This window comes from Lytechinus pictus, chromosome 2 (genome assembly GCF_037042905.1).
Source record: "Lytechinus pictus isolate F3 Inbred chromosome 2, Lp3.0, whole genome shotgun sequence".
Classification (NCBI taxonomy): Eukaryota; Metazoa; Echinodermata; class Echinoidea; order Temnopleuroida; family Toxopneustidae; genus Lytechinus; species Lytechinus pictus.
Window position 1 is genome coordinate 18,029,339 of NC_087246.1, and position 24,820 is coordinate 18,054,158.

The 24,820-nt window shown below is 34.2% G+C and overlaps 1 protein-coding gene across 2 annotated transcripts; it reads left to right on the forward strand.

Moving 5' to 3' along the window:
* Positions 1-1,393: 1,393 nt before the first annotated feature.
* LOC129254655 (ATPase MORC2-like) lies at positions 1,394-23,296 on the forward strand. 2 transcript variants are annotated; one of them, XM_054893159.2, is made up of 22 exons: positions 1,394-1,483; positions 4,626-4,812; positions 5,297-5,387; positions 6,160-6,286; positions 7,105-7,233; positions 8,054-8,133; positions 8,523-8,605; positions 8,914-9,140; positions 10,300-10,454; positions 10,900-11,028; positions 11,829-11,934; positions 12,378-12,471; positions 12,935-12,973; positions 13,430-13,606; positions 14,642-14,713; positions 15,328-15,600; positions 17,351-17,523; positions 17,985-18,018; positions 18,869-19,275; positions 19,948-20,080; positions 20,808-20,930; positions 21,663-23,296. In XM_054893159.2, the coding sequence occupies exons 2-22, from the start codon at positions 4,633-4,635 to the stop codon at positions 21,738-21,740; spliced, it is 2,910 nt and encodes a 969-aa protein (XP_054749134.2). In that variant the 5' UTR covers positions 1,394-1,483; positions 4,626-4,632; the 3' UTR covers positions 21,741-23,296. The 2 variants fall into 2 exon arrangements, with proteins under 2 accessions (XP_054749134.2, XP_063967808.1); XM_064111738.1 differs by having other exon boundaries at positions 15,331-15,600.
* Positions 23,297-24,820: the final 1,524 nt, after the last annotated feature.

Genomic DNA, 24,820 nt, shown 5'->3' on the forward strand with positions numbered 1-24,820 from the left:
ATATTCAAATGTACAGACCACAGACGGAATGGACATTCACGAGTTCGACACAGTTTGACAGTATGATCATGGACCTATGATATTCCCCCAATGTTATGCACAAGCGACACACACAGTTACACCCTTTCACACAGGCAATAAGCAACGCACATGCATCGATCGCTTATCGCACACACCGAGCGGAGACACAGAAAAAACCCAAAACAAACTAACTTCGCCCACAGATCACGCAAGAAGCGAAATTCCCCGTGGTAAGCTCCGCCTACTTTCTTGCATACATCACAAGGTGGCGCTATATAATATCGATTTAAATTGGAAACAGAATCATGAATCAACCGTCGAGAAGTGCATTTTTCTCTTCAAACATTGCCTCAGATTTTCAGTTTTTAAAAACACTTCCCGAACATGTTATGATCCCAAACTTTCACATGGGTATTTTTGAGCTGTTAGTCAAATGTTCATACCATTTTCAAAAAGCAATATGATAATTTTTTAAATTGCTCACAAAGTGAAACAATCCCTTTAAACTGGATTTCAGAGTACTGGCTATTGTGTTTAATTTTATGCCTTATAATTACTCATAACATTGCTGCATTAATATTGTTTTATTTATTTTTTTCCATTTTCTGAGAAAATTCCACCAAAATATCTTGAGATTATAATAGATGTACCTGTCATAACTAAAAGATACGGAGCCTTTAAAGTGCCATCGACTTGACGACTTGGCAAGATACTTTATCTTGCCATGTCGACATAATAACCTTATTATGTCAACATGGCGAGATACATTATCTCGCCAAGTTGACTTATAGAAATTTACATGTCGACATGGCGAGATACGTTATCTCGCAAAGTTGACTTATAGAAATTTATATGTCGACATGGTGAGATACGTTATCTTGCCAAGTTGACTTACAAAACATTTTAAGTCAACATGGCGAGATATGAAGTGTCCAAGGCCCGGCGAGAGTCTAAATATCTCGCCAAGTTGACGTATAACTTTTTATAAGTCAACTTGGCTAGATAAAATATCTCGCCATGTTGACATATAACTTTTCATAAGTCAACTTGGCAAGATAAAGTATCTCACCATGTCAACATATAACCTTTTATAAGTCGACTTGGCGAGATAACGTATCTCGCCATGTAGACATATAACTTTCTATAAGTCGACGTGGCGAGATAATGTATCTCGCCATGTCGAAATAATATGGTTATTATGTCGACATGGCAAGATAAAGTATCTCGCCAAGTCGTCAAGTCAATGGCACTTTCAAAGCTCCGTAGAAAGAAATACAAAATGCATAAAATCAAATTAATACCTGTGCACATGCATGCTTTAAAGATTCAAGCATGACTATGACAATTTTCTCCTGCCTATTATTTCTCCAGATGAAACTGCATCCATCATCCAGTTTGGAAGGTCATCAAAACGACTACCTGATGGGAATTTGATAGGCCAGTATGGAAATGGATTGAAATCGTAAGTATACAATAATAGAGAAATGTGTTTGGTCAATAGTCTATTATTATGTAATCACAGCTCTTATGTTACCTTGCTGTTTATGGCTTTCATTTTAGTTTTTGTTCAAAGATGTAGAACCTTGCTCAAGGACATAAGTCACAAAAGAAAAAGAAAAGAAAAGACTTGATGGGATTGAGTAGAAAAAGAAATTCATTCAAGGGATGGTCCGGGCGGAAAATATTTATATCTTAATACAAAGAGTAGAATTCACTGAGCAAAATGCCGAAAAATTTCATCAAAATCGGATAACAAATAATAAAGTTATTGAAGTTTAAACTTTAGCAATATTTTGTGAAAACAGTCGTCATGAATATTCATTAGGTGGGCTGATGATGTCACATCCCCACTTTCTGTTTTCTTATGTTATTACATAAAATCATAATTTGTTCATTATTTCATACTTTTGTGAATAATATGTCTCCCTTATAATGAAATAAGCTGCAGCAATAAATATCTAATGCACTAAATCATTTGTCAATCCAATTTTTCTAGTTCTTGGGGGGGAAATTTCGAATAAACCTAATTTCGTATAGTAAAATACAAAAGAACAAGTGGGGATGTGACATCATTAGCCCACCTAATGAATATTCATGACAACTGTTTACACAAAATATTGCTAAACTTTAAAATTCAATAACTTTGTAATTTGTTATCCGATTTTGATGAAATTTCAGCATTTTGCTCAGTGAATTCTACTCTATTTATTGAGCTATAAATACTTTTTGCCTGGACCATCCCTTTAATACATATCTGTTGCATCGTATTCAAATAATTGCATTGCCATGGTAACATAGGTTTGTCTAGTGTATGAAATTTTGAGTTGACATCTTTAAATGCTTTTTATATTTGTGGCACTACTTTTTCAAATACATTATTCAGATTGCTACCAGTTTCTGTGTCTTGTTTTCATGTATTTTTCTAATTTTATTGATTGATTGATTTAATGTTGATTGAAATATTTCATCAAAATCGGATAACAAATAATAAAATTATTGAAGTTTAAAGTTTAGCAATATTTAGTGAAAACAGTCGTCATGAATATTCATTAGGTGGGCTGATGATGTCACATCCCCACTTTCCGTTTTCTTATGTTATTACATAAAATCATAATTTTTTTCATTATTTCATACTTTTGTGAATAATTATGTCTCCCTTATAATGAAACAAGCTGCAGCAATAAATATCTAATGCACTAAATCAGTTGTCAATCCAATTTTTCTAGTTCTTGGAGGAAATTTTTTGAATAAACCTCATTTCATATAGTAAAATACAAAAGAACAAGTGGGGATGTGACATCATTAGCCCACCTAATGAATATTTGAATCATGACAACTGTTTTCACAAAATATTGCTAAACTTTAAAATTCAATAACTTTGTTATTTGTTATCCGATTTTGATGAAATTTTCGTCATTTTGCTCAGTGAATTCTACTCTATTTATTGAACTATAAATAATTTTTGCCTGGACCATCCCTTTAATACATATCTGTTGCATCGTATTCAAATAATTGCATTGCCATGGTAACATAGGTTCGTCTATAGTGTGAAATTTTGAGTTGACATCTTTAAATGCTTTTTATATTTGTGGCACTACTTTTTCAAATACATTATTCAGATTGCTACCAGTTTCTGTGTCTTGTTTTCATGTATTTTTCTAATTTTATTGATTGATTGATTTAATTCAATTGTTTGGTTTTTAGATGAGCTTATGCCGTGGCGTGGCGTCTGTCGTCTGCCACAATTTCAAAATGCTTCTTCTTCGCCATTTGAAGTCCGATTTCAATTCTGTTTGCTTTATATGATAGCACTAGGCGGGGGATTCAAAACTTCTACACAGAATTTTGAAACTCATTAAATATGCTAATTTATGCGCATTTTTCAAAATTCACCAAAAATGCTTCTTCTTTTTTATTTGTTGACTAATTTTGAATTTTTTGCTTCCATCTGGTAGAGCTTCATGAAGTTCACCAAACTTGTACACAGAATTTTGAAATTTGGAGTAGAAAATTATTTATACTAATTTATGCAAAATTCATAAATCACAGAAAATACCTCTTGTTTTATTTGTTGACTGAATTTCAAAATGCTTCTTCATCATTTCAAGTCCGATTTCAATTCTGTTTGCTTTATATGATAGCATTAGGTGGGGGATTCAAAACTTCTACACAGAAGTTTGAAATTTTCATTAGAAAATTATTTATGCTAATTTATGTGAAATTTATTCATAAATCACAGAAAATGCCTCTTCTTTATTTGTTGACCGATTTTGATTTTTTTTCTTCCATCTGGTAGAGCTGCATGAGGTTCACCAAAATTGTACAAAAAATTTTGAAATTTTGTCTAGAAAATTATTTATGCTAATTTATACAAAATTTATTCTTAAATCACAAAAAGAAATTCTCTTTCATTTGTTGATCAATTTCAATTTTGTTTGCTTTATATGATAGCTCTATGTGGTGATACAAAATTTCAACACAGAATTTTGAAACTCATTTAAATATGCTAATTTATTCATATATTTTCAAAACTCACAAAAAATACTTATTCATTTATTGATTGATTTTGATTTTTTTTTGTTCCATCTGAGAGCTACATGAGGTTCACCAAGGTTCTACACAGATTTTAGAAATTTTGACTAGAAAATTATTTATGCTTAATTTATATGAAATTTATTCATAGATCACAAAAAATGCTTCTATGTCATTTCTTCATCAATTTCAATTCTATATCCTCAATTTAAGTCACCAATATAATTCCCTACAGTGTCAACTGGGCTGAAATTAAAATTGTGTTAAATTTCGTTGTGAGATGCCGGATGAGCTCCACATCATTGATGTGCTAGTTATAACATGTATTTACCTCCAGAATAAACACATGATATAGTAAAAACAATATTTGTATTACATTGTAGCAATTAGAATACCAAAGAAACAAGTAACGATTGACAGTATAATAGTTATTGGATGTGGGGACTAGCCAAGGCCAAAAGCTATCAAGGCTATTCCCCTAAAGTTACCTGAACTCATCAGCATCATTAATTTGCTACCCCCCCCCCCTTCCTATACTTCACCTTCTATTTGTCTTTCATTTTGATGTGCAGAGGTACGATGCGGATAGGGCGTGATTTCATCCTGTTCACCAAGAAGAATGACACAATGAGCTGTCTCCTGCTATCTAGGACATTCCATGAACAGGAGAAGATCGAGGAGGTTATTGTCCCCATGCCATCATTCAATGCCAGTACAGGAACACCCTTAATAGGAACATCAGCTGCAGAGAAAGAAAGGGTAAGTTTGATTATTTGTGTTTGCATACAATATATATAAATGATCCTTGATATTAACAATATATATAGTGGTAATGTATAAGACTTTAAAAAAAATATATAGAAAGATAGAAACCTTTCTTTAGAGAAAATGATGTTGAATGGATTTTTAGGTAATTAATGATATGGGCTTTTTAAAATGAAAGTTGTTTGGAGTTATTTGATAGATAAAATGTTTGAAAGTTGTTTAATAGATAAAGTATTTTATAAAGTTCCATGAAATTTTTTTTCTGGATAGCGGTAATTGCTCCTACATTGAATATGCACATATTTCGAAATTAAACCATACCTGTCTTATTGCAGCAGTATGCAATTTAGAAGATTGAAAGCCATGAAAAGATTTCTTCATGTTTCTTTGTCAACCTAGTATTTTGATTAGGTACTTGATATAAATCTTTTGATAAATGGTTGTGTAGTGTATTTTCGATCTCTTTTTTTTTCTGCAGCATCGAGTAGAAATGGATATAATTCTCAAGTACTCACCCTTTCATACAGAAGAGGAACTCTTTAGGCAATTCAGACAGATCAAAAACTCAGGTAAATCATGTGGGGAACATTTCACAAAAATGAATAATCTGTGATTAACATTAACAATTGTTATAAGCTAGTGAAATCATTGCATCTAATTGGCTGAAAACAATGAGTCAGTGGAAATCACTGGCAAATTGCTTCATGAAACGCTACCCATCAACTTTTCAGCTCCTCTCCCCAAGTAGTTTGGCAGAGGGGGGGGGGTAAAGCATGAAAAGAAAATGGAACGGTTACATTTTGATGCTTCATATCTCTTTGATTTAGAAATATTGTAGAAAGTTGTACACTAATAGAAACACAGAATGTAATGGGCACTACTGATCCATCATAGCATTTTTTATTTGTCCTCCAGGCATTGTGCACTATGTACATGTAGTTACAAAAGTTCAAGAAGAATGTATGATGTGAAGTCTGATTTTATTCTAGAAATATATTGATTTTGTTGGTATTTTTTTTGATATATTTTGGTTTGCTAATAGTTCAGGGGCATGTTGAATAATTGATTTACCTTTCAAACTGGTAAAAAGTTGAAAACTCGGGTAAGCACAGTTCTGCCATTTAACCAAACACAGTAACTTGTTGGATAATCTGGTAATATTTTTCTGCAACAGGCCCCAGATAGGTTTTTATTTTTCCTTACTTGACTACTGAGGAATCAGTGCACTCTTGCAGGTATAGATTCTACAAAACCAATGACAATTAGTCCTCTCTGAGGCACTTAGTTTTAACAATATTAGTGAATTTTTAAAGTTTCAATTTGTTTTGCTTCTTGTTGCAGGAACTCTTGTCATTGTGTATCATATGAAGCTGTTAGACAACGGAGAACCTGAACTCGATGTGTTTTCTGATGATACAGATATATTGATGGGAGGTGTTAACTCACAGGATATCACCTATGATAATGGGTAAGCTACAGGAAAAAAATACATGGGGGCTATGGGCAATTCTGACCCCAAAATGCTCAAAGGAGTACTGAAAACTAAAAAAAGTAGCCATGAAAATCCCCATTCATCTCAATGGTAAGGCCTATACAATGTTGCAGATTTAGGCAATATGTTGTGAAAAGTAGCCCCTGCAATTAAAATTAAAAAAAAAAAAAAAAAAATTTGCCTGGTAAGCTAGACAGGGCCCAAGCATGAAAAGGTCATGACCATGAGTCATTGCTTATCACTACATTTCATCATCATCATCATCTTGATTACCTTGACCATCATTATCAACACAATCACAGGGTGCCATTTTTCTGACTTACGTTGAAATTCTTTTTTTTTTATGTTAAAAAACGGAATGATTTATTTTTTAAAAAAAAATTTAGTGTTGCAGTTGTCCCAAGAATGCCACCTATTTGACACTTGACTTCACTGGGGCTTGCCCTCATGAGACCTCCTAACATTTTCAGACTTTTTAAGGAGACCTAATCATTTCCACCATCACTATCATCACCATTATTGTCATAATCATCATTGTCATCCTCATCATCATTTTCATTTAATCATTAACATCATCAAAAACATTGTAATCAACATGTTGCCATTTCTACTTTATCCTTTGCGTCAAAGTATGTGAGTAAAAAAGGAATGTGTACGACATTCCATGCATGCAAGACACCAAATTAAGAAAACAAATACATGAGATTTTAGACAAAATAAATGAAACCACATCTTACACATCATATTTTGAAGTAGCTGTACCTTGAAATTGTCTTATATCTCTTGTGTTTCAGAATGTACCCAGAAAGGTACTCCTTCAGAGCATATACAAGAATATTGTATGCAGAGCCGAAGATGAAGATATATATCCAAGGACGGAAAGTAAGGACAAGAAAGCTCACATATGTCATGTATAAACCAAAGTAAGTATAAAAGAATTGTTAGAAATAGCACCTGTAAAGTAGATATGTTGATTGATGAAAATATGATATTTCAAATATGGAGTGTTTTGTTGAAGTTATGGACAAAATATGAAGTCCTTTCTTACAAAGAGTTGCAATGGATTAAGAATCAACTTAGATTGAGATTGATCTTGATCGCGCACACTTAAGAGATATGAGTTGAGAGTGATCTTAAGTTGAGTTTGATTTAAATTAGTCAAGTATTTGTAAGACATGCACCGTATGTTTTTCTGTCTGCTTGCTTGTGTATTTATTTCACTTTGTACATCCCATTTCAAATTGATTTTCAATAGGCAATCAACAGTTATGTTGAATATTAATAGTGGTGCAGCAGAAAATGGATAGGCACCTGAAGTCATTAATTTCGCGAAAAGAAGCTTTCTAGAATTGCATTGTTCCCCCCCCTCAAATTTTGCATATATTGAGATCTCTTGAAATCATTGTGGAATTCAAATAAATCAAGTCAGCCTATGATATTTATATTTTTCACACAATGTTAGAGTTGTGATTGATTCGGTTTAATCCTATATATTCTTGATTGGTTATGATTTAATTTGAATATGTTTATGATGTATAATTGATATAAATAATTATTATTTGTAATTTTATATTTCATTTTTTCTCATCTCCATGTACCAGATATAGTTTCATTTCATAACCTATCTTGATATCTTTTAAGTGCAGAGGAATTAACCACTTGTAGGAGTAATATGTGCTGTAAAAGTAATGTTCATAATTATTATTATCCAAATGTTTTGTTATTTTGTTTCGTATTCTCTAGGCTTTACAAATACAGTTCCAATCGCTTCAAGAAAAGGTCTGAGACGGATGCAGCAAGAGCCGCAGAAGCAGCAAAGAACGGTATGTTATCTATTCCTCTCTCTCTCACTATTCATCATATTTCCACCATGTGATATTTTAAATAGTTAACAAATATCACATTTTTCATGAATTACCCACTGTGTGGACCAAAGGAAGAAGCTAAAAAATATATATTACATATCATTGATCTTTTGAACTGGCTCAAGAGGATTTTGGCAGTTGGAAACAACACATTGTTATAAGGATGTGATAATATTTAATTTTCACACCATGATAGTACAATATCTAAGGAGTTAGTCTGGTGAGTCTGTCAAGGACTCTAGAATTAAGTAGATTATAAATGTTTCACCATCTTCATTAACATTTGCTTCTTGGGACATGGTTATGATGCGTACTAAGTTATTTTCTCTCTAAACCTTCTCATACAGCTAAGGAGAATGAAAGAGAAGCTGTCAGCAAACTCAAAGACCTTGAATTGAAATATAAGAACATTAATACCAAAGACTCAAGAGTAAGTATGTGACCATGATAACCTATATCTCACAGATTTATGTTGTCTCTATTAGTTTGAAGACACAGGCCAAGGTAAATAACTGAATAGTGATTTTTTTATTGGGAGGACATCAGTTGAATTTCCTTGTGACTCTGTCTCTCATTTTAAGAGATTAGTTTGAAATTTCCACTATTTATAGAATACCTGCGTTTGATTTTTGCTCTTGCTTGTAATTTAAAATCATATCTATACTCTCATGTATATAGTACTTCAAAACATGATTGTGAATATGGTCCACATGATTTTTTGCATCCTTTGTTATCCAGGCCAAGATCAGGCAAGCACAGGCCCATGCTCAAGATATGAAGGAAGAGTCTGCAATGAGGCATAAAATAGCCGACATTAAACAGAAGGCCATGAAGGAACCAAAGACGTTAGATTTTATCTTTGGTGTCAATATTGAGAACCGACGGCAGCAGGGGATGTTTATCTATAACTGTGATCGTCTTGTGAAGATGTATGAGAAAGTGGGTCCTCAGCAGGATGGTGGAGTGTAAGTTGATAATAACAATAATAAATAATAACAATAATGATAATAATGAATATAATAATAGTGATAATGATAATAGTGATGATAATGCTAATGGTAATAATGATTAGAATAATATCAATGATAATAATGAATATAATAATGATTATGATAATAATAGTGATGATTCAATTCAATTCAATTCATTTATTTTCCATTAAAAACTCAATCAAAATAAATACATACAAAATTCATAAATAAAAATCGGAAGGACCCCAAGAAAAGCATAGCTTGCGAGGATGGGGCCCTGTTGGGGATGATAATGCTATAAAGATTTTGATAATAATGATAAGAATTATATCAATAATGATAATGAATATAATAATGATAATGATAATAATAGTGATGATAATGCTATAAAGACTTTGATAATAATGATAAAAATTATATCAATAATGATCATGAATATAATAATAATAATAATAATAATAGTGATGATAATGCTAATGATGATGGTAATTATTTTGATGGAAATGATGATAATATTAAACATTTTTATAGGACTTGATACAAGCATTTTTAAGCGCTGCATATTACTCTTGCTTTAGCACAGCTAACATGATCGGGTGGTATGGCATTCAAGAAACTTCTTCCCGCCGGGTACCCAGCAACTTCAAATTGGTGGAAAGTCGTTGGGGCATACGTAGATAAATGCCTTGCTAAAGGGCTGCAATCTGGTACTTTAAAATCTAGTACCAAATTTCTTATAGAAAACATACCTTGATCATGGGATTCGATCAGCCTTGACAGCATACAATAGGTGGCAATTTCTCCACTACCTAGGAGTATTCCAGCCAGTCTCCATATAAGACGCTCTTAACTTTGGGCAATACATTGATTTTAGCATCCTACCAATCGCCCATTTAACACCTGGGAGGAGAATCGCACTGTATAGATTGATGTCTTGCCAAATTACATTTTTATATTGGAATAAGGGGGATCATATCATTATACATGTAGAAAAACAGTATATTCTAATATATTTGAGTGAAGGCATGCCTGGCAGATCTTTCAAAAATTGTGTCATATACTGCAGTGCAATGGCAACAGCGGGAGTAGTATTCACCTACAGTGACATTTCATGAAAAATCTGTTTCTTCTTACTTTGATTTCATGTATACAGCATGTGCAGTGGAGTCCTGGGCTATGTCAACATTCCGTACATCGTTCTAGAGCCGACCCATAACAAACAGGACTTTGCTGACAACAAAGAGTATCGGTTGCTCCTGAAGTCCCTGGGAGAACACATCATACAGTACTGGAAAGATATCAATATAGGTAAGTTCAGAAGACAGAATGGGTATACCCACATTGATATCAGTTGGTCAAATCTCTGGGGGATGTTTCTGAAAGAGTTAAGCCTGGGTAAAAGTCTTGCTTCAAGTACAATTGAGTACATGATATTTAAGATATTATATGAGGTAGAGTGTGTCTCATGAGCTTGATCTGACCAATGGGTGATTAGATCAGTGTTGACCTTTTGGTGTATAACGCCAAACATAAAATAAAGATGGTCCTGGAAATTCACTCACTAGATGTTGATCTGGATCAGTTTTACAAACTATGAATAAGTTTTGGATCCAGGGGAAGCAATCCAAATTTCAACACCAAGACCAAAACCAAACTTGAAATCACCCATTTTGATGGGGTCAAGGTACCTGTGGTGAATCTGACAGATCAATATTGATGCTGATCTTTGTTTCTTCATGTTTATATCCTGTAGTTAACCAAGGAGTGTTGAAGTTCTGGGAGAGTTACGGTTACGTGAGTGCAAACTGGAAGGATGCCCCTTCGCAAGAAGCCAAGTTCATCAGGAAAAGAGCCATGCAACTGCCAACAATGATACAATGCAGTGAGTTTTTTAAATCATCTTCCTTCATGTAAAACTCTGATTTGTCAAGAGGAAGTAAGTGATAAATTAGATATTTCCTGTAAATGGATCAGATTCCATCTGACGTTTACTCAGATGGTAATGCTATCACTTGATGACTTTCCTGACATCTCTCTTAGGGCATGAGAGAATTTGGCTTGGAAGCATATAAATAGAAGGTGCCTTAGGGGTGTTAAAAATGTCTTTGTTGCTTCTTTTAGCAGAAATCCTACCAAACAGCTTCCCCTTTTACCCCATTGCTTTGTTGATGATAGAAATTTTAATGAAATTGAATGAGAAATTTAAATTCCTTGAATGGTTGATACCTGTTGTCACTACACCAGGGGCCCGTAACACAAAGCTTAGTAATGATCATAGAACATTTTTCTACTACTGATTGCATTGACTACAATGTAGAATCAATCGTAAAAATCAAGCGTACGATTAATCGCTAACCTTTGTGTTACGGACGGTACCCTGTGGGCACTTCAGATTGAGTGATTTTGAAATGTTCATAAAAGCAGATGGAATTCAGTGACAGGAAATATGTTTCACCACAACAGAATATCAGAACGTAAGGGGATCTTACAGAATCAAACAAGAAATAAATCATTTCTTCAACAATAAACAATTAATCAATCTCTTAGTCAGTCTGTCAATCAGTTAATCTCGTGCTTCATACCTGTGTTGTCCAACTTGTCTCTTCAAAGACATGAGAAGCTTCTTAAATGTATGTGGATTGCAATATTGAGTGACTAATTTGTGTCCATCTTTTTTGCTAGACTCTTGCCTGAAATGGAGACAACTGCCGTTTTCTACCAGCACTATCGGTATAGAGTACCCTGATAACTGGGAATGTTCAATGAATAAAGATACCACTCTCAATAGGTAAGGCATACTCAATTTGGTTGCATCCTATTCATAGTGAATGCATTTAAGATAACAATGGTAGCATCTAAACAGTATATCGTTCTGTTTATTTTACATCATATTGTCAGTAACTGCGTTTTATTTACTCTTTTTAAACAACATGCACACGATGGTATAAATATTGCATATAGCATTTTCATTTATTGATGCAAGATGAACAATAAAGTATTGATAAAATGCCTTGCTCAAGGGCCATGTCAGGAATTGAACCCTGGTCTTCCTTGGTGTAATCGGGCACCTTAGAACACACTGTCATGGCACCTTGCCCAAGTAACTTTTAGTAACTATGGAAGCATCTAAACAAAATACTTTCTTATTAGATTACATCCTATTCTGAGTGATCGCATTTGAAGTAACAATAGTAGCATGTAAACATTCTCTCACTGCATTCCTTCCCATAGATGCAGTAATCCTGAGAAGAAGCTGTCCATTCCTACAGGAACCATGAGAAAGGAAATAAAAAGTGCAGAGGAAAAACAGAAAGATCTTGAAGAGGTGAATTTCAGTCCAGTTCTCGGTTTTAATTATTTTTTCTCATTTCCAACAAAGTATAAAATCCATAGAAGTATCATGAAAATTAACATTTTAACTAGAATGCTTGCAATATATGACATCACAACTTCAGATTCTAGACTGAAATGGAAAAATATATAGATATTGCAATTCAAAGCTCGCGTAATTATCAGTGTTTAGCTGAAAATAGAGTGGTCCACTGAGAAGCAGAGTATGAAAATGATGAACTCCTCATAAGTACACAAATGAGAGTATTGAAGTGTAATGTGTTGCAATTTGAGGGGATGGTATTTATAATTATACATGCCCCTCTGGTATTGTCACTTTAACTAATGGATATTTTGTGAGTAGATTATGCAGCTATTAAAGTTTCACAATTGTGAGCCTGCTGAATGAAATATTGAATTTGGTTGCTAATTAGGCTTTTTATTTTTTGTTTTTACAGGACATCAAGAAGAAACAGCAGAAGCTTCAGCAAATGGAAGTAAGACATTCAACTTACAAACAGTTTATGAAATGACCTCACAGTCTGAAAATCAAGTGTTTGTTTATCTCTTCAAAGTCACATTCTTCTTAATAAATTTATGTGGTCTTACTAGATTAGACTTGAACATAATTAATCATTTATAAATGAAGTACATTAATAACAATAGTAATGTTTTTGACATCTTGATTCATACAGATTTTAGTAGTTTATATACGTTTTATTGAAGTGTCTTTGTTGTCTAGTCTAGTATCCACCTTTCTCACATTTAGCAGTAAACAAGAGGGGTGACTACTGAAAGGTTGCATGATATTAATTGCTCTGATATAGTGGTGACAACAAATTTTGTTGTTTCTGGCTTTCCATTGTAGAGCTTCATTTTCATCAGTCCAGCTCTTTATTGTGAAAATGGGGGTTCTGATTATTTTTAGCTTACATTTGATTTCTTCTTTACAGAGAACCAAAAAGTTATTTTCAAGACGTCGGCGATCCCCAACTCCTGAATCACCTTCTCCGCCACCATCTCCTCCTAGACCGAAGAAAATTGCAAGGTCCACTCCAAAACCAAGCCCTAAACCTGCTCCAAAACCAGCGCCAACACCTAAACACATTCCAAAAGGGAAGGCCAAGCCAGTGAGTAATATTTATATAACATTTTTATATCCCAATTAAGTACTTCATTTCTTAAAAGGGTACTCAGTGGTGATAACCATATTGGATTGGTTGCATTTTTATTCATCATTAAAAACATTAACATCCACAACAGGGTTAAAACATCTTCTTGTTCTGAATGCTGATCATTTCACATGGAATTTAATAAAAAAAATTTGGTGGGGGGGATTGGTGGGGATTTTTTACCTGATTGCTAAGAAAGCATGAATGCTTGTAAGCAAGCAACCAGAGGACCGACGGCTTAAGGTCCTCTCCGAAGGACCTGGTAATGAGGATTAATGCCTTACCAAAGGGCACTAGCGCACCAAGTGGGAATCGAACCCGGGTCACCGGAATACGAATCCCCCGCTTTACCGACTGAGCTATCAATTTTGATATTGATATGTAGCATTTATGAGGCACCGATTATCTAGTTGTCTATTCAATGTCACATTATATATTACCCCAGCTGTAGCTCCAGCTGCTAAAGTTGCTTTGTGCATTCAAGGAATTAATCCTGTCAGGTACCAATGCACCTCACCTGGGTTGAGTGCAGCACAATGCGGGTAAATTTCTTGCTGAAGGAAAATACGCCATGGCTGGGCTGGGATGCAAACCCTCATCCTTCTGATTTAGAGATGAGAGTTGTAACCACTCAACCTCGACACCCCTTTATTAGAAACAGAAAATTGTACTGAAAAGGTTTATACTACTCCCTGTGCAGTGTGTGGTGCTGTTCATGAATAAAAGCTGTTTTATCTTATCATAACACACTTGAAATGGGCAGTGCAACAAACAAGAACAAAAACACTGATTAAACGACTGATTAAACGTGGAAGATGGAAATTTATAATTAGAATTTTCTATCATTTATTTGAGTAATGCGATATACACATTCAATTTTTTTTCAAAGTATGTAAATGAATAGCAGAATTATCTATTGAATTGTTGCCAATTTTAGGAACAGCAACAGATTGAAATTTATGTAATGAGAGGTGTGTATACTTCTCTTTTCAGATTCCTAAAGTTCAACCAAAGCCACCTCCAAAACCAGTTCCTAAACCCAAAGAAGAACTTGTCACAAAGAGGGTAAGGTCAACATCAGTTTGTAATCATCCATTTATTCATTTATTTATTCATTTATTTATTTATTCATTCATTCATTCATTCATTCATTCATTTATTTATTTATTTATTGAGTTATTGAGTCATTCATTCATTCATTCATTTTTTCATGCATAGTTTTTTAGTCTTTTTACACGGAAGTTTCATCAATGGTCTTAAATAACATAAACTGATCATAGGGAGACCTTCGTTAACTAGCTTATGAAACAAAGTTGAGAAGTATAAAACTAAGGGTATATAAAACTTAACAATTTCAGGTTAACAACTAAAACTTTGAATAGTTCTATAACAAGAAAATAAAATCATATACATGGAAAGTCAAGGATGTAAAGTGTGCTTACCTCTAATCCAAGATCATCTGGGTTATTATTATATGTATGGCACAACATATATATTGCAGTGTTGAATAGTTCTTGAAGTTAACTTAAACTAGTTATCACTCTCCTCTGACCACCCCCCCCCCTGCTACTGCTTTAATATGGTACCTCTTAATCACACTTAACAGAATGAAATACTTAAATTCAGATGTAAGAATGTACTTTTAAAAATATTATCCCTCATGTACATTTCATTTCCAGCAGTTTTCGTCTAAAGTGAAACCGATCGGTAAAGCTTCTCCAGTCGTGCATCAACGGCCAGTTAGCCCTAAGCCTGCCAAGCGGTCAGCTGCAATCGCCCCTGCCAAACGCCCCATCCCTAGCCCTATAGCAAGCCCTCCACCTTCATCTCGGACCAAGGTGGTTATAGAGGATGATGAGCCGGTCTTGGAACTAGAGCCTACTCCTAAGAAGAAGAGGAAAGTCAGCGAGTCATCACAAGATTCCCAGGACTCACAGGACACAGCAGAGAAGGTAGAAAAAATATTATCCCCCTCTCATTTAAATTGCATAATATGGCATATATTTGTATAGGTTTTCAACGGCAGAATAAAGAAATTTTCATTTTCTTCCTCCTTCATTTTATTCCTTATATGCAGTACTTCAATTATATTATTCTAAAGATCCTTGGTATTCTGTAAATTAGTATGTCCTTTGAACAAATCTAAATTTCATTCATCTAAGTTATTTAATATATTTTCTAAAAAGACATAATTATGTAAACTATTTTCCTGTACTTGATAATCAATTTTGAATTTGGATTTAACACAACATGATAGTCTATGGTATTTGTAATTCAAGTTATATTAATTAGATGATGTACTATGTTATATTTGACAAATTCAGATGTATATCATTGTTAAGCGCATATGAATGCAATGCACTATAAGAATGTAACTCTTACCTTTATTTATATGAACATAAACAGATAACTATGAATAACATAAAAAATAAAACAGTGCACCTCTCCATACCCAAGGCTTCTAACAGACAATACTTCAAACTATGTTCACCTGAAACAAACAATTGTTGCATCAAACCTTTTAATAAATACACATTACAATCAAAATGATTTTTGTCTCGCCTGCATAGCAGAGCGATACTATAGGCGCCGCTTAATGCGGCTTTGGCGACGGTGGCGGCAGCGGCATTGTCAACATTGAAATCTTATCTGAAGGTTAAGTTTTAGAAATGTCATCATAACTTAGAAAGTATATGGACCTAGTTCATAAAACTTGGACATAAGTGTAATCAAGTATTACTTAACACCCTGACTGAGTTTGAGGTCACATGACCAAGGTCAAAGGTCATTTAGGGTCAATGAACTTAGGCCATGTTGGGGTATTTGTTGATTTCCATCATAACTTTAAGTTTATGGATCTAGTTCATGAAATGATAAGGATAATCAAGTATCACTGGTCATCTTGCACAAGTCTTTGGTCACACGATCAAGGTCAAAGTCATTTCGGGTCAATGAACATAGTATAAAGTCGGCACTGCTGCTATATTGAAACAAGTAATGCAGGCGAGACTGCCAGAGGCGCTCCACTTGTTATGTTATTATTTTGTTGTATTTCATGACTGTTTTCTATAAGGGATAATGAGTTAAATAGTTATGGAACATAATCCTCAGTACCAGCCATACAGAAATAGTGCTAACAGAGCACTAACAGTATGCCCAATCAGATCTATCATATTGTGATGTTAAACGTTGATCAAAGATGTAAATAACATATTGTTGTTACATTAAGCATCGCTGCTACATTACCACTTGTAACAGGACCTCTGTTAGTGCATTGTTAGTGATAACAATGTTTCTGTTTGACCAGTACTGGTTGTTAAACCCCTGAACCAGAACTAAGTAATACCCCTTTTCTCATTCGGTGAGTTTGTTTTATTACAGCTTAAAACTGACTGGTCTTCTCAACATCTCCCGTTATCATGGAAAACTCATTTTCTTGTTCATTACTCAGGATTACCTCATGAAATAATTTTGTAAGCAATCACATTGCATGACCTGTCGATTTTTCATCTGCATTTCAGTTTTTAGTCAAGTGTATAGGATTAAAATGTGTCTTTTAATATATGGAGGGCCTAATCTATCACCATTCTCACCATAAGTAATCAACTCAATCATTCAAAATTTTCCATTGTTTTTCCTTTGCTTTGCCATTCATATCAATAAATGCATTGTTTATTTTCCATATTTGCTCCCTTGATTTAGAATGCAAACAGTGAAACAGACACAGAGTTGGAAGGAGTGGGGGTCAAAGTTGAAACCCTTATTAAAGGTCAGTGGCACAAAGGTCAAGTTGTCAAGGTCAGCAGGAAGCCAGATAGTGGCGACAAATGGAAGGTCAAGTTTGATGACCATCCTAAAGACAAGTTTGACAAATGGTAGGTAATTTCTCTCATGCTTGTGATTTTATCATATATTTGTAATTTTACAGCTGATAAATTTATTTACATTGGATTGAATTCAGCCTTTATTTTGCTCTTGAATTCCCAATTGCATGTGGTTTATCTGTCAGACCAAATGTATGTTCAACTCCCTATATGTGTGACCTTCCTGAAATTATTTGTCACTGTTTTCTAGTTCATATGAAAAGTTGCAATACTATCAAATCATCTTGGCTCAAGTAGTTCATGAAGCTGAGTGAAGTCAAATTTGAAACAAAAATAGGAGTTGGGCATTCAAGAAGAGTTACTGGGGTACTCATAATCAATTTTTGTGGTTTGTCTCAATAATTTAGGTATAAAGGAATTTAACATTTAGGAGACAATCATGCTCTCTTAATAATAGGTAATGGATTAAGTAATAGATTTTTGACACTCAATCATATCTCTTTTTGTTTCAGGTATGATAAGGAAAGCTCAGATCTTCGGTTGCAGGTGAGACATATTAAAGTACTGGGTTTGTTACTTTAAACTTGTTATCGATATTAAATGAACAAACTTATGCTACTGAAGTCCTTAAACTTGATAGTCTGAGAGTGAATTTCTCATAAAATTCTTCCAATACTTAGTATCGTCGGCATGTTTTATGAAATAAGATTCAGCCTATTATTCTTTTTTTGTTTGCATTTGAGCCCTATTTCATAAAGCTTATTATTATGAGCTACTGTTATAAGCTACTAAAATACTCATTTGATTGGTTGAGAGTAAATTAGCCATAGAATATCAGCATTTATTATAGATAGTAAATTTTATGAAATCGGAACTTGTTTCAATTCACCCAAGCTCACTACTCCTTGATAACTTTGTGACCTTCTGACCATTTGTAACAATATCACTTAATTTGTTATTTATTTTTATACTTATTTATTTTTGTACTTCATTTGTTTATCAATTTACATTACTGTTGTTGATATGACACCAGTTATATGCAATGTGGGTTGTACCCTGGCCCTTGTGGTCCAGAGTCAGGTTCGTGATCCACATGACCTCTGAATTCAATTCATTTATTTGTCAAGTATTGAAAAATACATAAAGTGCATCAGACAAATATCAAGTAAATATTGAACATGGAAATTATATTCTGATAGGATTCCCAAGTAAAAGCTAAGCTGCTTTGTGAAATATGGGAACCAAACAAAGTTAACAAAATTATTAGCAAAGTGAATTACCTTGCATTACAATTTTGAAAAGAGAAGAACAAGCCAGGTAGTTATGTTTTTATATTCTTGGGGGCGATTCATTCAGCAATACACCTGTACATTGATATTTTTATTATTGTTTTCAGGGTAGTGAAGATTCTATGTCATCGCAAGAAGAAGAAATCAAGCAGGATACGGACAAGCCAGTTGGAAAGACAGAAGGAAAGACAAAAGAGAAGGCAGAAGAAACAAAAGAAGAAAAGACAGAAGAGAAGATTGAAAAACAGAAGCCTGAAAAGAAAGTAGAAGAAAAGACAGAGAAAGAAAAGACACCAGAGGAGTCGGCTAAACCAGTAAAGGAAGTGAAAGGAACAATAAAGGAAAAGAAGGAGAGTGATGAAGAGAAGAAAGAACCCAAAGATAATGATATAGTTGAAGAGAAAAAGAAAGAGGAACCAAAAGGAAAGAGCATAGAGGAGGCAGGAGGAAGCAAAGAGAAAGAGGAAGTGGATAAATTAAGCCAACTGAATGGCTCACTTTGTGATGGTTTCAGGTGAGTTCTGCATATCAATATTTATGATAGACTCAAAGCCTCAGTCATATATGGTGTACTAACAAGGATACTTTGCAGTGATCAGGTGAAAAAAAAATGCCTGCCCATGCTGATAATAAACATGCAATTTATATACTTAGAAGGTTCAAAGCCCCCCAAATTTGTTCTAAGTTGCATGGATAAACTCATTACCTCATAGTTCATTTTACATGACGTCATTATTTTGTAATGGTGTGAGTCATGCTGACTTTTCCAATGCAATGCTGGACAAGCTATTTCCCACTAAATTTTTTAAGAACCAAAGAGTGTTTCATATACGAAAGTTGCCAGCGCTAACAAGTGGTCATTCCATTACAGTTTCATCGTAAAAGACAGAGGAAATAAAGGTTTTGAGATTTTGTGGTATTCATTCATACGTATGGGGCGTTGCAAGAAATATGCGATAAATTGCAACTCTATTTTCAGTTCCTAAATCAATCACATGTCTTGCAATTAATTGCAAATTTGTGATTAATTGCTAATCTGCTTCTTGAAACAAGGAGTGTAATCTGATTTGCTACACTCAAAATTAATCTATCAATTGTAAAATTGCAACATAATATTTGTAATTGATTGCAAATATTTTCTTTCAATACCCCGTAAGTCTTGAATCCTATCTTTTCTTGGAAACAGAACATGCTTGAGGTATTTCCTCCCACCAGAGTGGACAATGTCAAAAGATGATATCAATGACATGGATGCCAAGAAGCTAACTGAGTTTCCACTTGACAATTTCTTTGACCACTATGAGAAGGGATTACGAGATGTAAGTATCATCGTGAATATAAATTCTAATATATGCAGCAATGAAAATGTACACCTGAAAATCAACTTGAGGTTGGAACACCTAAGGTTGAGACACCTCAAATCGACTGCAATTCCATGAAATAATCCACATGTATAGACACCTTTTTTTTCATTTGTACGTCATGTCATGAATTGCTCAAGCCATAATAATTTAAGAGCTTCATACTAAGTTTTATATGAAGAACAAAACAGAGGCAAGTCATTTCCAGAAGGTCTTGTATATAGTGGGAAGGAAATTTATAACTATGCAATTGCCCTCAGTTCTGCCCTTTCTTTTCCTCTTCCAACTAGCTATAAACAATAAACAAAGATGAATTTGTGGTCCTACAAGAATATAAACTAAACCTGGGCTTAGATCTTTATGAATATAATCTTTTGAATTTGAAAAGGCTGATGTGATCGAAGCTCACTTTGCATTCAGTTGAGTAGTTTGGGTCTTGACTCTCAAGATGGTTCAAGGTAGCTGTGGTATAGTGACTTTCAGCTTTAACTTAGATCTTTATAAATAAAATATTTTGAATTTGAAATGACTGATAGTAGCTCTATTCAGTTGAGAAGTTTAGGTATTAAGGTGGTGCTATTCAAAGATACTGTTGTATACTGGCTTTCAATGTTAAATTAGATCTTTATAGAAAAAAAAGTATTTTGAATCTGAAATGACTTTTATTGGCTTTTTTTTAATTCAGTTGGTTGGCAGATATCAGGTGAATGCTGAAGAAAAAGAGAAGGAAGCTATGACTGCTCAGGGTAAACTCAACAATCTACGCAAGATGGTGGCACAACTACTTTCAACATTACATGATACACAGGTAATGTATGTTCACCTACTTATTCATTGAGTTGAAGAAGTTAGAAGAGAAGAAAACTTGAATAAGAACTCAGGATAAACTCAACCATCTGTGCAAGATGGTTGCCCAGCTATTTGTGGGGGCGACATTGTCTAGTGGTTAAGACTCTCTTCTTTCAATCTGAGGGACGTGGGTTCGATTCCCAGCTATGGCGTGTTTTCCACATTGTGCTGCACTCAACCCCAAATGGGTACCGGCAGGAAGCAATTCCTCAAAAAGCTGTGAGCACCAGAATCGGTAGACTAGCTTGGCCCAGGTAAAATTGGAGCTCCTTGAGCACTTAACAAGGTGGATATGTGCACTGTATAAATCCTATATTATTATTTTATTACTTTCAACATTACATGATACTCTGGGGAGGTGTTAATCATTTTCTCATTGATTGACTTGAAGAACTAAAAGAAAAAAACTTGATCAAAAGCTAAGGGAAAACTCATTAATCAAACTAAAACGTAGACCAAGTAGATTAAAGTCCTAACACCTGGCTGGATTAACATGTTTATTTTGCACTAATTTCTCAACAATTACAAATTTTCTACTAGAATCAGTTGGCACATATATATATTTTTTAATTCATACATATACAACACTTGGATTGTTATTTTGATAGACTCTGTCTGAATTTGGTTTGAGATTGTTACCACAACTGACATTTTTATGTTTAAATATTTATATTTGCTTGATTTTCACTAGGACGGTCTTTCAATAGAGAGTATGAAAGGAGATGAAATTGACAACTTGCTGGCAGTGTGTCTGAAAGAACAGGAATGAAGTAACTTTCACTGAATGTCACTTTGAAGAACATTACTGTGTAATGGATGAATGACTCCTAGTTGATGCAACATTAGCCAGTGTATATACAAGACTGATCATCATTATCATCATTACCATGCATGCAGAACCAAGGGAAATTAGTCTGGTTCATCTCATGCCAGTATTTCGTTCGCAGTGGGATGTGTTCACTGATTTCTTCACGAAGGCAATGGAGAGAATCACACTAGAGAGAGCCAGTTTGATTATGTGCAAATAAATGAAAGACCTATTCCCCATCTTGTAACAAGTTAGAATTGATTGAGATTAATCTCAACAGAGATGTTCATCAATTAAAAATAAAGATATGATTTGTGATCGGTATGAGCTTTGGTTTGGTCTTCATAAGATGTATCCTGGGCCCATTTTCATGATACTTTGTCATCAATAGCAAATACTAGATATCTATCCTGAATTTTCTTTTGACCAATCAAATTGGAGGACTTCAGTAGCTGATAACAGTAACTTGTAACTTGTCATTGATAAAAAGCTCGATGAAGCCAGGGAGTGTTTCTCAAAGAGTTAAACCTATTACTTAGAGCCATGATTAAATGCTGACATGCACATGATATCTGAGGCACAATCTTATTGTTTAATACGCAGTGGCGCACGTCTTCTTAGCATCCCCTGATCCTATTGTAGGGTACAGGATGACTAAAGAAAAATGCACTCAGGTTATGAATGATAACATCTCAAAATGAGACATTCATTGAAAGTAATGAATATGGCTAATTGGGTCAATAGTGCTGAAGCCCAACTGTTAAGTACTTCTAGCATTGCATAGAAGGTAGATGAGTTCTTTCACGATGTCACATATCATATTCTCTCGATGTTGTTTACATACTGTGTATGCTAACCTGGTGGCTCTCAAAGAGCGTTTCCAGGAATAAAGATGAATTTCATGGTGCTCAAATATGTGTAAAACTGCAAGATTTGTATCATGTAACTTCTTAACTGTCATCACAGGTATAGAGCCATGATCATTAAGTCTCATCCGCCCCAATGAAAAGTGAGTGAGATGATACAGAATGTTTTATTCTTGTGATTACAGTATTGTTGGAAAGTGTTTGATGTTTGTTTTCTCTCAGCTGTTACAAATTGAGACAAAGGGAAGTTGGACATACCTGTAAACTTGTGTATTATTATATGGAATTGCCAACCTGTTTGTAAGAGACATTCCTCATGAAACACAGTTCAAAATACAAGAAAAGCAATTAGTGAGGTTTGTGCAGATCAAGCAGGTCACAGTTCGACACAAGTGGTGCTGAGGAGAATGATTTACAAAGCTTTTCATCAAGGACTCTCATTGACAACTGATACAAGCTACTGAAATCCTTGCATCTGATTGGCTCTGTCAGTGAAAACTGATGAGATAAACCAGTTCAACCTTCCCAATAAAACCCACCTATTGTCTCCATACAGATTGAAATAGCTGCCTACATCAAATACAAGGATTTAATAAACTATGCCATTCTATATGCCCACTGGGCACTTGCATAACAATTTGAGGGGGGGGGGAATCAAATCTTAACATATTTCAAAGTCAAAATTGTACATTTTTCTTTGTTTTTAATGGCATAGTTAATATGCGACGGAACATACAACAATCATCACTTTTCACATGCTCTATTATCCAACAAGTTTGGTCTATTTTCAGGATATTCAAGGCAACCGATATGCACTAATTTTGTTCTATCCCACCACCCTTTTACTTCTGCCACCAAATGTAACTTGGGTAGGTATATCTTGGTATTTTGATTTGCCACTAAGGTGTACTAAATCTGTTTTTGTTGTGTACCATAGTAAGTCATGTTGCAATGCCTTCCATTGTGAAATTGACATGGCCTATTATGGGGAGGTAAGTAATAAGTACCATTTGTTCTGTTGTTTTATTATGTTTTAGTTGAAAGTTCTATTTTTGTACCGTTTCTAATTCCATCATCATTATTTCTCAACCATGTTAAAGTTATATTTTTAGTTTTATATTATTCTCTGCTACCATAAAGAGGTAATAGAAATCACATGTATGCGCTTATGGTGCTGTATCACAAAACTTAGTGACTGATTATAAAGCTGACTTGTACGATTGATTGAACATATTGGTTTATGCAATCAATCATAGAAATCAGTCCTATAATCTTTTACGAAGCTTTGTGTAAAATGGGGCACATTTAAGAATTAAAAGTGAGAGTAGCAATCAACAGAATAACTTGCAATGACCAACCAGGATCATTGTTTTACACATGCTTTATTAAAAAAGACTATCAAGTGACCAATCAGAATTGTTCTTAATAATCTGCTGTTGGTCGCGAATCCAATTTAGAGGCTCAGCGTTTAGAGCCAATTTGTCTAACTTAATGGGCTGAACATTTTGAATCCCTTCGTGTTTTTATGCCTCGTTGACCAAGATACTGCACTAAAGAAATATCCCATAGGCTATCATTTAGATGTTTGTTTCTAACAAGCAATCCCCCTGTAAAAAAATGAGGATAAATTCATAAATAGAAATGAAATATGATAAAGTGAAAGTTCAATTAGGATTAATAAAGTCAAATGAATTTCATGTTTTGGAAGGGTAAAGTCAGTTCAAAATGAGTGCATTAGTAACAAATTCAATTAGGATTGATAAAATCCACTGAATTTCACATTTTGGGAGGGGAAAAGGCTAAATCTGCTCAAAATCATTATGAATCTGGGCCAGTGGTGCAATATGATTATTTTCACTTATAAATTGTAGCCAAGTAACCTGTTCTTCTGACACAAGAGTATATAAATGCACTAAAACTTTGTCAATGCTCTTATTGTCATTATCCTGAGCTTAAAGTAGAAGGATGGTGGTTGTACAATATATTTGTTCAAAAACAAGTACCCTTTCTATAAAAATCAGATTGCAGGAGAATCATGTAGGTTCCATTCTTGTAAGATTAAAAAAATTATTAGGGCACTACTGAAGAGATGAAATTCCTGGTAAATTTTCCAAATCCATACTTGTGTTCATTGTTTTGATTTTCTTTCTCTCATGAAAAGACGTTAAGTTGAGT